Source organism: Microtus oregoni, unplaced genomic scaffold, assembly GCF_018167655.1.
Source record: "Microtus oregoni isolate MIOR12 unplaced genomic scaffold, Mior012 000015F_ref0000493, whole genome shotgun sequence".
In the NCBI taxonomy this organism is placed as follows: Eukaryota; Metazoa; Chordata; class Mammalia; order Rodentia; family Cricetidae; genus Microtus; species Microtus oregoni.
Window position 1 is genome coordinate 10,541,526 of NW_024543074.1, and position 15,358 is coordinate 10,556,883.

The 15,358-nt window shown below is 49.6% G+C and overlaps 1 protein-coding gene across 2 annotated transcripts; it reads left to right on the top strand.

The window, feature by feature from the left end:
- The first annotated feature begins 4,177 nt into the window (after positions 1-4,177).
- Positions 4,178-12,288, top strand: Dynll2 (dynein light chain LC8-type 2). Of its 2 annotated transcripts, none has more exons than XM_041664623.1 (3): positions 4,178-4,469; positions 7,622-7,760; positions 10,311-12,288. In XM_041664623.1, the coding sequence occupies exons 2-3, from the start codon at positions 7,629-7,631 to the stop codon at positions 10,446-10,448; spliced, it is 270 nt and encodes an 89-aa protein (XP_041520557.1). In that variant the 5' UTR covers positions 4,178-4,469; positions 7,622-7,628; the 3' UTR covers positions 10,449-12,288. The 2 variants fall into 2 exon arrangements, with proteins under 2 accessions (XP_041520557.1, XP_041520558.1); XM_041664624.1 differs by lacking the exon at positions 4,178-4,469 and adding an exon at positions 7,115-7,160.
- Positions 12,289-15,358: the final 3,070 nt, after the last annotated feature.

A 15,358-nucleotide genomic window follows, 5' to 3' on the forward strand; every position in this document is an offset into this window, starting at 1 on the left:
CACCCTCCTCTCCCTTCTTCCCTATCTCTCTCATTCTAAGACAGGTTTCATTTGTAGCACAGTTGGGCCCAGAACTAGGAAACTCCCCCCTGCTTCAGGAACTGTGTTAGGTCCTTCTGTGTTAGAAATCACATGTGACCCCTATTAGCAAGAAATGACAGGCAAACCTAAGACTGATAAATTTAATAGGAAGAGATAATGACGAGCCCCGGACATCACAGAGTCTGTGGCAAGTACACATCCCTTGTGAGATTTGGGGAAGGGCGGCATCCTAGATGTGAGAGAAAGCCAGGCAGAAAAGCGACTAGTCTCAGGGGGAAAGAACCACTTGAAGAGAGGTATGGAATCTGCATGTGGGAAATGTAGGCAGCTGAGGTGTTAGAGAAGCAGCAGGCATGAGATGGGAAGTGTGGGGAAACCTGGCATACAGAGAAGTGTGTGTGTAGAAGGGAGGGGAGCATGCCATGGAAAAGGGCAAAGCCCTTATTCTGAACAGGAGAGAAATGTCTGCATTGTTAATGGATTCTTACTATAGAGCAGACCATTGGGGGTCGGACGACCCTTTCACAGGGGTGCAGATCAGATATCCTGCATATCAGATTCATCACGATTCATGCCAGTAGCAAAATTACAGTTTGGAAGTAGGAAAGAAATTATTTTATGTTGGGGGGGGGTCACCACAACCTGAGGAACTGTATTAAAGGGGCATAGCATTAGGAAGGTTTGAGAGCCACTGGGCGAGAGTGGGCTGGACGTACGGTACTGGCAAAAGAGGCAGGAGGCGAGCAGTGATGGATGGGTATGCAGTGGGTTTAAGGGGGAGATACAAGCCCAGGGAGGATCCCTGCTTTCTGGCTTATGCAGCGGGCTTTAAATGGAGATAAGAACTACAGTGTGTGTGTGTGTGTGTGTGTGTGTGTAGTCTGAAGGGCCTGTGTAGAGAAATCTGGGGATGAGAAGTGTGTCCTGGTTCCAGGCCATTGTTAAAAACCAGGAATATGGGTGGAACTTGTAAGTTGAGGGGTGATCTGAGGAGCCCTGAGATCAAAACGGACAGAGGGTAAGGGACCCACAAAGAAGGCAAAATCAAACCCTTCTGTTTTAAATCAGAGAGATGACTGAAAGCAAAGAAAGAGGAAACCAGGCAATTTCAAACAGCTCCGTCAAATAGACTTCCCCAAGTTAGGTGAATATATTAATTATCATAGTTGCAACGCTGCCTAGTAATTATCCAAGGAGTGAGCATTCTGCATAAGTAGCATTCATTAGTACAGGACAAGTTTCCTAAACTCTGTCCCTGGAGATACTCATGTTTGGATTTAAAAAAAAAAAAACTATGGAGCCAGGCACAGTGATGCAGACCCTTAAACCCAGTACACAGGAGGCAGAGGGAGACAGGTCTTCATGAGTCTGAGGCCAGGCTGGTCTACACAGTGAGCTCCAGGACAGTCAGAGCTGCGTGTAGTGAGACCTGGTCTTTAAAAAAAAAAAGACTTTGGAGGGGATTGGAGAGCTAAAAGAGCTCTGGTTGTTCTTTCAAAGGACCTAGATTCAATTCCCAGCACCCACATGGTGTTTTATAGCCATCTATAACTCCACTTCCAGGGATCTGACACTCTCTTCGGACCTCCATAGGGATCAGGTACATATGTGGTACACAGATATACATGCAGGCAAAAGACTCACATATGTAATATTAGTAAAGAGACATCACAGGAAAAATGGTTTTGAGAAAGGATTTTGGAGTTAGATAAGTTTCACAAATGCTGGTAGGATTTGGGCAAAGAGCCAAGCCCCTCCTCTATAATTTGAGTTCACTGTTAGATGGCCCAGTTGTCTAACGGCTAAGGTCGTAAGCACTTGGGACAGGCTGGGCTTGAAACTTGCAGAGAACAAACTACACTAACAGCTGCTCACCCAAAGGGGAGGCAGTAATAATTCACTTCAAACCCAGTCCAGTGTGGTAGTAGAGAATGTATTACTTTTGAAACACTTAGAACCCGGCACAGAGCGAGGGTTCCAGACAGGTTAGTTGTTATCTGTGAACGAGACTACTCTTTGGGGGGTCAGATTCGGGACCTTGAGCATGCCGAGTAAGCGCACAGTCTACCACTGAAGCTACATCCCAAACATAAACCATACCGTTTTAACAAGTCTCACCCAACACACACACACACACACACACACACACACACACACACTCCAATACCCAAATTTCTGAAGAGCCACAAATCTTAGGCTGACTTTTGTTGAGAGTTTTAGCCTCTGTTTCCATTATAATCCACACTAGGAATAATTAATCTCTCTCCTCTCTCCTGCAGGCAAGAGGAGTAGGGAGAACACAGTAGGGCCATGAAAGTTCATAATCGCTTTTGTACACACTAGAAAAGGCCACTTGGTTGAATGCTGGCCAGCCTGTACCAAGACACGTCAGGAAGTGAGTGTTAGGCAGGCTCCCCCCATTGGGTGTCCTTGAGAAGTGAACATCCTGTACAACCACACCACACAGTTGTGACCTTCAGACCTTGGGAAGGGCTGGAAGCTAATGGAGGTTGGGGAAAGAGAAGCTCTCTTTTTCTGAGAAGTCCCTAAGAGTTACTCCACAAAAGCCCTAGGTGGACACTCATCCTCCGGCCCCTCCCCACATGTGCCCCACCCCTCATTTATTAACCCAGGCTGACATCAGAATGCCCCTGAATGAAGGGATACCTCAGGCCTTTGCCTGGTGAGTCCCCAACAACTGAACGTGGGAGAAGACCGAGCTGTGGAATGTCGAAGCCCGAGGGGACGATTTTCCAAGTTTTGTCTGACACATAATGAACACTCAATTATGATACTCCCAGGCAGGGCAGGCTAAGGCCAGAGCGACTGACTTCTCGCTCATGGTTTAGGTCAAGGGAGAGAAAAAGATGGGCACGGGAGCTGTGCCAGGCAATTTGCTAACATCCACTGAGTGGCCGGGGCGGCTGACCTCCTGCTGGAGACTCTATTATGCACACCCTTTCTATAGACCCTTTGTGAATCAGTTTGGAGGGGGAAAGACATTTCTTGGATGCCTGTCTTTTTGGGTTGGCATACCATGAACAAAACCCTTGAGAACATATTCACAAACATACACAAGCACACCCCACAGTGTCTGCTGCCTGAATTTTCCCAACTGTAGCCCAAGGGAACTGACCTTGTAAGGGGTCTGAATCTGTGTTCTTTTTACATTTTTGTTGTTCTGTTTTTCGTTTTTCGAGACAGGCTTTTTTCTGTGTAGCTCTGACGGTCCTGGAACTCTGTTGACCAGGCTGGCCTCGAACTCACAGAGATCCACCTGCCTCTGTCTCCCGAGTGAGTGTTGGGATTAAAGGTTCGCCACCACTGGAATGAAGAGGTTTTTAAAGACACCTCAGCACTCATAAGCGTTCTGTTCAGTTCCCTCTGGTCCTGTTTAACTGGAGAGGTGGGAATGACTGGCCGGAAATGGTTCTCACCTCTACCCCCAAAGGATCCAAGGGACATAAGCTGCAGAAGTTGTACCTCCATTGTTCTTGAAGATAGCGGCTAGGGCCCCAACTATGGCTAGGGAGAATGGCCATGAGATTCGTGAACAAAGGCTGAGCTAGAAGCAGGAGACCTTTCCAGAATGTGAGGGCAGGGGCCCCTGAGGACTGCTTATGCCTTTACTTCACCATGGGGCTTGGCTGTTCCAATCACAAGTGTTGCCAGTCGAGGGAAATAGTGTCCTGTGTTTTCCCCCATCCCTGGTGATTATCATGCCCTCCCCAGCCTCTTTGCAAAGTTGGGACCCGGAGGCCTTCCCTCCTGAGTCTGAGATCTCCATCCCTCCATTCTTCCGTTCTCCCTGAGACTGGGGTCTCCACGCCCCTCTTTCTTTTCCTTTCTGGTCCTCCTCTCTTTATACCTTCCCCGGGCTGGCCTCTCCAGGCCTGAGCCGAGGGGGTCGGCATCCTCCTTTCTCCTCTTCCAAAGGCCACCGCTCCCTCCCCCCCACCTTCTCCAGCTCCCCCCTTCCCCACCCCCTCCTCCGCCCCGAGGCATTGTGGGAGGAAACAAGATGTGGAGCGAGAGCGGCGCGGGGAGAAGCCCGCAGTGCGGGGCCGGGCTGGCGCAGCCAATGGGGAGCGCGGACGGCGGCGCGCGCGGCAGGGGGGCGGGGGCGGGGCTCTATTTCAGGGCCGCGCGTCGGCCGGGCTCAGCGGCGGAGCAGAGCGGACGGCGAGGCACCAGCGGGACCAGGCGGGCTGCCGGGTGGCTCGAGGCGGAGCGCGGGCGGCCGAGGGAGCTCGGAGGGCGGACGGACGGCGGCGCGAGCGCTCGGCCCGGGGCTGCGGGAGCAGGGGGACACCGCGGCGGCAGCGGCTGCTGCTGCAGGAGGAGCCCAGGGGACACCGCCCCTGACCGCGCTCTGCTTCAGCCCAGCGCTGCTCCCCAGGGGCCTGTGCGGACTCGCCTGCGTGACGGTGAGCTGGGGCACGGGGGCGGCCCGAGCTCCGGAGACCCTCGGGCGGCGGCTGGAGGCCCCGCAACCCCCGGGGAGAAGCCGCCTGCCTGCGCTGCAGGGAGGCCTCTGGGGTCCGAGGCGAGCGGATGGAGAGGGCTCGGGCATGACGCGGCTCCTCCCGCCGCCACCGCCACCTTCCGGGCCGTCCTTCCTGCAGAGAGGTCGCCCGGTCACTCCGGCGCTGCTCCAGGCGTGGAGGGGGAGGGCGGAGGACTGACCGCGGCCTGCGGACCCGGCGGGGCGGCCGATGCATTCTCAATTCCCAGATGTTGCCCGTGGTCGCTGTCCTCTGGAGGATGGGGTGGGGTGTGTGTGTGGGGGGGGAGTACGGCCCCCTTGGAAATCCAAAGGGAGGCGATAACGCTTTTACGTGTTAAGGAATGGTGCAAGGTGCTCCGTGTCATTTGAGGTTTAGCCTTTTTTTTTTTTTCTTTTGTCGCAAGACCGGGGACAGACGATGAGAACTGTCCTGGAGAGCTCCTTTTGCGTCTTCGCAGGAGCTACTGGCTGGTGACTCAGGAAGCTGGCTTGGGGCCCTTTGGCCATCCTTTTATCTGGAGGCCCAGCTGCCCCCTCCCACCGAGGGAAAGGCCAGCTGGGCTTCTAGCTCCTTTTCCTTTTCTCTCTGGCACCTTGGATAGGGCTTGCTGGGGCTGGGCCTCACCTTCCTGCGACGCCTGAGGGGCCAGGGGTGAAGAATCGTGGCTTTGTAGTCACAAGACCAGCATTATGTAATCGCAGGCTCCCTCTCGGAGAGTAAGATAGCTTTTAATTACTGTGACAGAGTTGATCCTTGGGGCTTGAGGAATGAGGCAGTGAAGCAGGTGAGCTTTTTTGGCAAAATGGTGCCAATTTCATACTTCGTTGTCTGTAGCCAGGCTCCACCCCCAACCTCTGGATTTGTAAACAGTGCCCCCTTCTGAGTGGTAACCTGGAACAGGCCACCAGGTGACATTGTTGTTTCTAGAAAGGTCTCTGACGACACACCAGCCTTTTTCTTTGCTCAGACCTCCTGGAGATCGCCCCGTTTCTCTCAGTCCAGCCATTGTTTTTTTAAATGTGATTGTTTGCCCAAGGTCATTGAATAGTCAGCCTCTGAACCGCAGCCCTTGACCTTTTCTTCACCACCGCAGACTCCTTGGATGCTCCAGATTTTCCGGGGTAAAGGGAGGTGGGGGCTTCTGATCTAAACACTAGCTGGTGTCTGCTTGAGTGGAAGAGGTCTTGCTTCATTTGACAGTGTCACGCAAAGGTGCCTTGGGTTCGGTCAAGGGCTTCTAGCCTGGCAGCCATGGTCTGAGTTCTTTTTATCTTACCCAGTGGGTAATGTGGAATGATACCAGGGATCTCTCCTTGAGCAGCCAGGCTCCTGTGTAGCTGCGTGTCAGACTTGCTCAGAGGGAACAGCATCTTCTTTTCCCCCTGGGCTGGATCACAACCAGTGGTGCTTTTGGAGGTGAGGTGAGGGGATCAGTGAGAATGGTCAAGGACAGGGCAGGATACAGTGGCCCATTTCTGTTGTTGTACCCAGAGGCTGCCAGGGTAAAAGGGTCTGTGCAGGATCAGCCTCGGAGTCTGGTTGCTTGCTGGATGGTGCCGTGGCCCAGGAAGCTATGAAACAAGGCTATGACATGTTACCAGCCCCGTTCTTAGACTTCATGTGTCTGTGTCATGCTCCTCGTCCATCTACAGGTTTTTCTCGGTCCTGTGTTTTCCCTTGGGTCTCATGGTAGCTGAGGCATTGATCTTCTTGCTGCTATCCCCCAAGTGTTAGAATTTCAGGTCTGAATCACTGTACCTGGCCCTGTTTTTATTTAAGAGAAAGTTCTTAGCTTTCCTGTCAGGATAATAAGATATTTCTCGGACTTTTTATTTCATTAATGCTTTTTGAGTGGATAAAAATAATTTTCATGTGAGGAAGCAAAAATTCAGAGAAATGACAAGTCACTGTTGGCTGTGACTAAATTCTAGAATTCAGAAATCGTATTGCACTTTAAAGATTGAACATGGGAGTAAGGAGTGGGGAAGCAGAAGGATGGGCTGTGAGGACGGCATGTGACTGCTTCTCTAGTTAGAGGTCTACCAGCCCCCAGGATTTATGAGGTCGTTGTGACATCCTTGCCACCAGGCCTTGTGTCCGAAGCTCCTTTTATTTGTACCAAAGTGGAGTTGGCCTTTTTTCTGTGAGGGATAGTGAATGTATTTTAGACTTTATGGGCAGAATAGTCTTTAGGACTCATCTCTGTTGCTGTAATGTATTCCTATAAAGCTTTGATTTATAAAAGCAGGTGTTGGTTGTGTCTGGCTGATGGACAGCCAGCCCCCTTGTGGAGACTTCTCCTAGTTTGCAGCTGCTCTCATATAACCTTAGTTAATTCTTAAACAACCTCCAATTGAGAGCTGACCTCATTGCTAAAATGGAGGTAATCGATACAGAAAGGCCAGATGACTTGCCCAGACCACAAATGTTCAGAGTCAGGACCAGAAATCAGGGACACTAATGTCTAGCAGGTGTTGTCTGCCTTGAGACCAATGTATGTAATAGTCAATAAACCAATCATGCGCTTAATCTTTTCAGGTGTTAGCTTCTGGCTTTATCCTTAGGATAGCGCTGCCATCCCCATTTTACGACCTGTGGCGTAACACAAAGGTAAATTAACTTGCTGAAAGATACAGTTAGAGGATTTATTGTACCACTGTGGTTATCGCCGTTGTCTTGCAGTTCAGAGTGCATGAAATACGTAGCTATTAAGAGTTAGAGAATTCATTTTTTGTGTGTTTTTAAAACATGACATCTTACATCTACATTTCTCTTTAACTTGCCCTGTGTTTCCAAAAAGTAAGGACCATATTTCTATGAAAGCTAGTTAGTGTTTGGCTCGGGTTGGCCTGGAACGCAGAGATCCAACTACCTCTGGCTCCTAGGTGCTGGGATTATGGTGTGCTCCACCTCGCCCAGCATTGTTTCCCTTAATGTCTCTCGTCTGTGTTTCATATTCTTCTTCCACCTTCTATAATCCCCTTTCTCTAGCCGTGAGGCTCCCACCCCGTAGCTTAGCCTCCTGCCCACACTGAGAAGTCGTCAGCTGTACTTTTGTGTTCCTACTGCAGTGTCACGATGTCTGACCGCAAGGCAGTGATCAAGAACGCAGACATGTCTGAGGACATGCAACAGGATGCCGTTGACTGCGCCACACAGGCCATGGAGAAATACAACATAGAGAAGGACATTGCTGCCTATATCAAGAAGGTAAGCCTGTAGCGTGAGGACTGACAGTTGAGCTACATTCGAGATGAGGGCAGGGGTGGGGCAGCCAGTTTCTGAGAAAGCAGGTGTAGCCCTTCAGACAAAACCTTGTAAATGTGTAAAACAGCTGGATTATGGGGTGATTCTGAATTGCCAAAGCAATCACCTTAATGATTCTTGATAAGAGCTGCGGAAGCTGCGTGTGTTTTACAAATAATTGTGCCACTGCAAGGCACTGGGGAAGGGAATACTACGTGGAGAAGCTTCAGAACTAATATTACTGGCCCAGTTGAGAATTATCCAATATTCATAATTAACATTTGAATGAATACTGTTTGATTCTAAGCAGATTTTCAGTGAACGTCTTCATTTAGAGTGGTGTATCCTTTATAATCCTCGTGATATGGAACATTTCCTTTCCCTACAAAAGGACTTAGGGTCTGCATATTTTTACAATGTTTACTACTCTTCTCCCTATATTCTCTTATTTTTAAGAAATTATGTGTATGGGTATTTTGCTTATGTGTATGTCTCTGTACCACAGTGCATGCCTGGTACCTGTGGAGGCCAGAAGAGGCCATCAGACCCCCTGGGACTGGAGTTACAGATGGTTGTGAGCTGCTATATGGGTGCTGGGAGTTGAATCCAGGTCCCTGGGAGAGCAGCAGGTGTTCTTAACTGCTGAGCCAACTTCAACAACCCCCTCCCTACATTCTTAAAAGCATGAGCATGAAGCCTGGCCGTGGTGGGGCACGCCTTTAATCCCAGCACTCTGGAAGCCGTGGCTGGCGGATCCGTGTTTGAGGCCAGCCTGGCCTATATGTCAAGGTCCAGGATCTTGAATATTCATACTCTTGATTTCTGTAGGGACTTTAGGAAATAATAGAGAAGAAAATCTGTTCTGATTCAACATAGGTGTGTTTTTTTCCTGAATATTTTAAATATATGGTTGGTTGACTATATGGATATAGAACCCACAGATGAACTGACAGTGTAATATTTATAGAAATGGTTCAACAATAGTTTGGTTATTGAAAAATTCCTAAATGGGGCTGGTGAGATGGTGCAGTGGGCAAGGGTGCTTGCTGCCAAGCCTGATGACCTGCGTTTGATTCCGGAAGCTCACATGGTGGGAGGGGAGAATGGACTCCTGCAAGTTGTCTTCTAACTTCTTCACGTGTATTGTGGCGTATTCAACCACTCCCAAATAAACAAATAAATGTAAATATTTAAAAGAAAAATTCCTAAATGAATACCTGAGTGGAAATTATTAACACTGAAGAGACAGTTGAAGAGGAGTAAGCATGGGCTCCTAATTTCCAGTCAAGACCTAGCTGTATTGTTTATATCCTTATCGTATGACTGTGTTGCTTTTCATGTATGTCTGTTTGTCACATGTGTACTTGGTCCCTGTGGAGGTCAGAAGAGGGCATTAGATTATTTGGAATAGGAGTTACAGGTGGCTGTGAGCCGCTGTGTGGGTGCAGAGAATTAAGCCCAGGGTGTTGACAAGAGTAGCCAGTGCTCCTCACTGCTCTCCCTCTCTCCAGCCCCCAGGACCCATGTCTTAACTAGAGCCATAGGCCTTGTCATTGGTCATCTAAGCGCTGGCATTTTTAAAAAGTATGTGAAGAGTGTGAGGGCAATCTGTTCCAGTCTCACAGAACTCTTGTTTTCCTGCCCTTGAAGGGTAGAATCAGACCTGGGAATCTTGAGAGACCTTGCTATGTGTGGGGCTGGGGCTACAGAGTCAGTCATACGTGATTGATGACCTCACCAGTCCACCCAGAGAGAGAAAGTAGATTCTTAGTCTCTCAGCCTGAGAGGAAAGTGATGATGGCTCTCCTTCAGACAGTCTAGAATTAGGATTGATGTTAATTTGGCTTCCTTTGTTCCTTAGTGCCTCCTGGAATTGTGTGGTGTGGGCGCTTTTAGGAAGTTAGACAAGTATGTGGAGCATCCAGTGACAGGAGAGCCGTGGGGCAGCCGTGGGGGTGGGGGGACTGTCCTTTCACAGTCTAGAACTGAGCTGTGGGCTGGGCCCCACTGTGCTCATGGGGATGGCTTGGATAGTTTGTAGAGTGAGGGAATTAGCGTGCATGTTACACGGGGGGCCGAGTCTCTGCTCCCTGGGATGTCAGCAGTTAGTCCCCATTTGTTTCTGTGTGGAATGCTGGCTTAGCAATGTGTGAGGCAGTGGGTGACCGGACCCCACTTAGCTGTGTGCCGTCCTGGTTTCTGATTGTCATCTTGACGAGTCAGGGTGGGCAGGTCTGGGTGTGGGGTAACTAGAGGATGGGGAGATGATCAGGGTGTAGAGTGCTAGAGGCTTGGCTGCGAGGAATAATGGAGCCTTTGTGGTGTTGATTATTGATGAGGGTGGGAGTGTTGTTGCCAGCCTTAGAACCTGAGCCTCTGAGGCCCTGGGCTGGGGTGCAGGGTTGGCTTGGATACTGACGAGGTGGGTGGGAACAACTGAATGTGTGTGCTGGAACTACTGCAGTGACTCCCCTTCTGAGTTTGTACCACCTTTCTTTCTCTCTCTTTTTGTAGGAATTTGACAAGAAATATAACCCTACCTGGCACTGTATCGTGGGCCGGAATTTCGGCAGCTATGTCACACACGAGACGAAGCACTTCATCTATTTTTACTTGGGTCAAGTTGCAATCCTCCTCTTCAAGTCAGGCTAGGTGGCCAAGGGGAAGGTGTCAGTGGCGGCGGCAGCAGCAATGGCAAGCAGGCGGCGTTGCTGGGACTGTTTTGCACTGGGGCCAGCATCAGGAAGTCCTCTCCAATGGCTGTGCTACTGCATGGACTGTATACTCGATTTCATGTGTGTGTCGCAGTAAACAAAAACCAAACTTCTTTCTGTTTAGTTGCCTGGGGAAGAAGGCTGCTTTATGTTTATTTTTTTTTAAGACTTTAAAGATTTTTTTTTTTTTTGGTTGTACTGCACTAGGAACTCTCTCCCACCCCTCATTTTCTCTTTCTCTCCCTGTATAAAATGCCCTCAGCAAAGCCCAAGAGACTAGGAGGCTGAGGACTTGGAATAGGTCTCTGGAGGTAGAGGGAAAACTGCAGCTGCCTATTCTTGTGGTGGATGCTGCTTTAGAAGGGCCGGAGACTATGAGGAAAGCTTTAGGATTGGCAAGGAGAGGGATAGGAAGTCGGGTGGGGGGATTGATCTAGTACCAGGGAGAATATTCCACAGAACTGTGACTTTATGGCTTGGGGCAGGGGTGGTGGGGTGTAGTCTTTAAGAGGCCCTGAGATAGATGTGTTTATGGTGTGGGAGTGGGGAGCAGATGTGTCTTGCTGTCCTTGTCAGGGTCTCTAAGTAAGGGCTGTGTCTTTGTGGATTACCTTCCTTTATTCTTCCAGCCAGAGGTCATGTGGGGAGGATGCTGGGAGTAGGATTAGCTTGACTTTGCCCTTTCCATTCTCTGTCTGCTCCCTGCTCAGCCCTCGTTTTTCTCATTCCTCAGTTCTCTTAGAGCAGCCCTGTTGTTGGCTGGCAAGGGAATTTCTGGTGACTGTAGTCCTTAGTTAGGTCTTAGCGATCCAACCAAATCAGTGTCCACTCGATTCTTCCTGTGTGTTTGTGTTTGTGTTTGTCTGTGTGCGTGGGGTGGGTCTGGGGTAGAAGGGAGGGAAGGGGCAGGATATGTGAAATCTCTAGGGTGTATGGGGAGGTAGGGGGCACAGTGAGTTCTAAGTGGGCTTTTATGTTACCTTTTGGGGCAATGACAGGTTGGTGTCCCCTCAGCCATCTAGCTTGGACACCCTGCTTTGCCCTATAGCTGCCTGTTCCTGGGAATGTTTTTGGAAGGTCATCCAGGACAAGATGGCCCTACTGCCATCCACCCTGGAGTTGGATCTGGGGGCAGGGGGCAACTTGTGTCCCAACTTCTAGTGGGAATTGGGAATGAAAGAAACGAGGGCAGAGAGGGGGAACTCCTTGAAACAGGTCTGAAGTACAGTAACGAAGCTCTGAGAGTCAGGAGGTGAAGGACTGAGTGGGAGGACTTTCCAGAGAGGGTGCAAGGGAAACCTCGCTGTTGACATGATTGGGGTGGGTGGGGGTCGTCATTGCCAATTGAGCTGCTGGTTCTAATGAGTCACATTCAGAACGTTGAGTGGGGTGACACTGTAAGGGTGGGGGAAATCTAGCTCCCCCAGCCCATTCTTGGGGGTGAGGGAAGGCAGGAGAATGCCCCTTCCTCCTGATCCCTTAGTGTGTATTGAGCTGTTTTTTCTTCAGTGCTGGCAGGGGAGGGTGGGAACTGGTAGTGACTGAGTTCCCTGTTCAAACCTTTCATTGGGTACAAGATTTGAATGTTTGATTTTAGGTTTTATTTTTCTTACGAATGTCCAGATCTGTGTTTCTCCCTACCCTCCAAGACTGGCCAGTTGGAAGTGTCTAGTTTTTGTTCATCTCTCATTTTTGGTGCAGGGACTGAGACCCTGCCACATCTATGCTCTGCATCCACGCCTCTTTTGGACATTAAAGGTCGATTGATGCACTTCTGAGCTGTTGAGGTTTCTTTAGGGGTGAAGGTTTGGTTGGTTGGCCTGGTGCTGTTGGTGCTACATGGTGGGTAGAGTGGTGTTTCCTAGGGTGAAGGAGAATGGGAGTGTGTTACCAATGGGTCATGGAGGTCAGCAGGGCTTCAGATTTGAAGCTGATTTGCTGGATCTTGGGAAGACTGCCTCTGAGACAGTGAGGTAGGTACCAAGGGATTAAGAAGGGACTGAAGACCCCACAGTGTTGCTCAGCCTTTTCTAGTTAGTGATTGGCAGAGCTGGAGCCTTGGGGTATGCCGAGACAAGGCCTCAGTTCACGTTTCAACTGTGATAATAGGACTATAGTGCCCAAAGCATCTACTTTTGCTCCGGATCTCATCTGGACACCTATACAGGTAAGTCTGGTCTAATTCTGCAGGGCTTGGTGATCAGTCCCATCTTGTGGGGCCCTGGAAGGGAATGAAAACAGGACCACACGAGAGGAAGTTAGGAACTGGAATTCGTGCAGAGGAAACAGCCAGGGTAGAGAAAAGGGGCGTCAGTATCTGCCCTTTTTCCCAGTCATGGGGCCACCCCAACCAGTTGGGAAGGGTCTCAAGGGGGTCAGTCCCCTCCCTCTGGAGAACAAGAACACTGGGAATAAGTGAAGGGTACCTGGTAAAGACAACAGTTTACAGCGGGTAGGAGTTGCCCACTGTAGTGTGTTGCTATCAGTCTCTGTCCCTGAGTCCAGTGCATCCCCTGGAACTGGAGTTACAGTTTTGAGCTGCAGTGTGGGTCCCGGGAGTTGAACCCGGGTCCTCTGGAAGAGCAGCTAGTGCTCTTTTTTTTTTTTTTTTTTTTTTTTTAAGTTTTTTCGAGACAGGGTTTCTCTGTAGCTTTGGAGCCTGTCCTGGAACTAGCTCTTGTAGACCAGGCTGGCCTCGAACTCACAGAGATCCGCCTGCCTCTGCCTCCCGAGTGCTGGGATTAAAGGCGTGCGCCACCACCGCCCGGCACAGCTAGTGCTCTTAACTGCTGAGTCATGTCTTTAGTTACTATACCTGGTTTTTTAAACATTAATCCTGGGAAATCAAACTAAGGTCATGATGCTTGTGTGGCAAGCATTTTACTGAGCTGCCTCCCCAGCCCACTAATCTGCTTTGTGTCTCAGAATTTGCCTGTCCACATTTCACACAAATGGAACCATGCAATCCAAAAGCTGGTCGTTGAGTCTAGCTACATGGTGTTTTCATGATTTGTCAAATGCCTCATCTTTCTGGCCAAGTACTAGTCCACTAAATAGATTTACTACGTTGGGTTCATCTGTTGAAGGATTTTTTTTGTTGTTGTTACTATTGTAAACTGAGCATTTGTGCCCACATTTTGGTGTGGGTATGTTGCAGTTGTATGTAACTGCCACATCTGCATTGCCATCGTAGCCGAAAGCAGTGATAGTAAGTAGGTGAGCATTACGATTCTGGGGAGCCTTTAACTGACAATGAGGCTGCACTTGACCACACTTGGCCATCCCCCAATCGAGATTTCTTCATGAGACTCCATACTCGGAATGACAGAAGGGGAATTTTCCCCTTTACCTCTGTTCAGCAGCCAGTGGTTCCCTGCCTTAGCCACAGTTGGTGTTAGGATAGTTGGTATTTCCAACCTTTTGGAAGCAGTTGGTAATGGGCTTTTTTTTTTTTTTTTTTGAGACAGGGTTTCTCTGTAGCTTTTGGAGCCTGTCCTGAACTAGCTCTTGTAGACCAGGCTGGCGCCACCACCACCCAGCTGGTAATGGGCATCATTAAAAGTGGCTGTGTAATACTCCTGTACACACTAAACACTATTTGAGGAGAGTGGCCTTGAGTCTCCGCTTGACTCCAACAGAATCCTTCGAAATCCTGGGACTGGCCAGGTCTGTTCAGTGCCTACTCTGATTTTAGTGAAAACCAACTTTCCAGGGAAGCAAGATTTTCTCTTGATTTGTATAAAAGTCACGTTTACTCCAGAAACAGCCAACAGTACTAGTAGTTTGTCTTGTCTATTAATCACCTAAGTCCCTTGCAAGGAAGTGCTTTTTTATGCAGTTGCTGGCTTGGGGCAGGCTGTGAGGAAGGACAGTCCTCGGATAGGTGGCGCTCTGCTCTCCAGGATAATCTCTTTTGTTATTGTTAGCTCTAAGTCACATCTACCAAATGGCTTCCTCACAGCAACCTGCAGTTTTGAAATAACTGAAGCTCAGCCAGCTCAACGAGATGGCCATCTCAGTGTGTGTCTTTCCCCACACAGCTCCTTAAACCCAGCTCTACAGCGGGAAACTGCTGCTTTGCTGCCTGCCACAGCACAGCCACCCTGTGTACAACTGGGAATGGGTAAGAACCCCTGGGTGCTGTTCTCTCTTGCTCTGTCCGCACACTTCCGTGTGACGAAGTTAGCTGTTATGAGTACACTTACGGTAGGTGACAAGGGAGGAACCAAAGAGGCGTGCAGCAAATATACAAACAAGAAAAGTTCCTGTTGGGTGGGGCTTCAGGGCTCGGCTTCTCTGTCACTGGCACTGCCTGCTACAAACAGTGACAGCAGCGTGAACCACAGCCCAGACCTGGCGCAGAGATGCCTCTCTTGGGATGGCCTCAAATCTAGCAGTTGTGGGGACTCAGTGAGAGGCACACTTAGTAGGCCACTCACAAATGGTGAATTATTGCTATTTATCATTTTTGGTGATGCTGGAATGAACCCAGGACCTCGGACATAATAGGCAAGCAGTCTGCTGCTGCACTGCACCTCCAGGCCACAAGTGACAAAGATGTGGACTCTGAAATCCAAAGAGCCCACACACCCAGGCTACTGAACCTCCAGAAATTCCACTAAAGTCTGCTGTATTAGCATTTCCTGGATTTCCTGCGATATGCAGATATCTTACTAGTACTTTGTGCTCACTGGTTCTGTCAGTACCATGTCACCCATGGAGTGGGCCATTTGGTGGAAGGGAGAGACAGGGTTCCTGTGACCTAAATGATGACAGAGCTGGAGAGTTAGTCCCTAGATGGAGGCCAATGAGAGTGCTGGTGTTGACGGGTCCAAACGCTTCTGGTCT

Excerpts from the sequence above, each read along its gene's own strand:
- Dynll2 (XM_041664623.1), top strand. The coding sequence starts at position 7,629 with ATGTCTGACCGCAAGGCAGTGATCAAGAACGCAGACATGTCTGAGGAC. Across the intron at positions 7,761-10,310 it reads TTGCTGCCTATATCAAGAAG|GAATTTGACAAGAAATATAA; the intron begins GTAAGCCTGTAG and ends CTCTTTTTGTAG.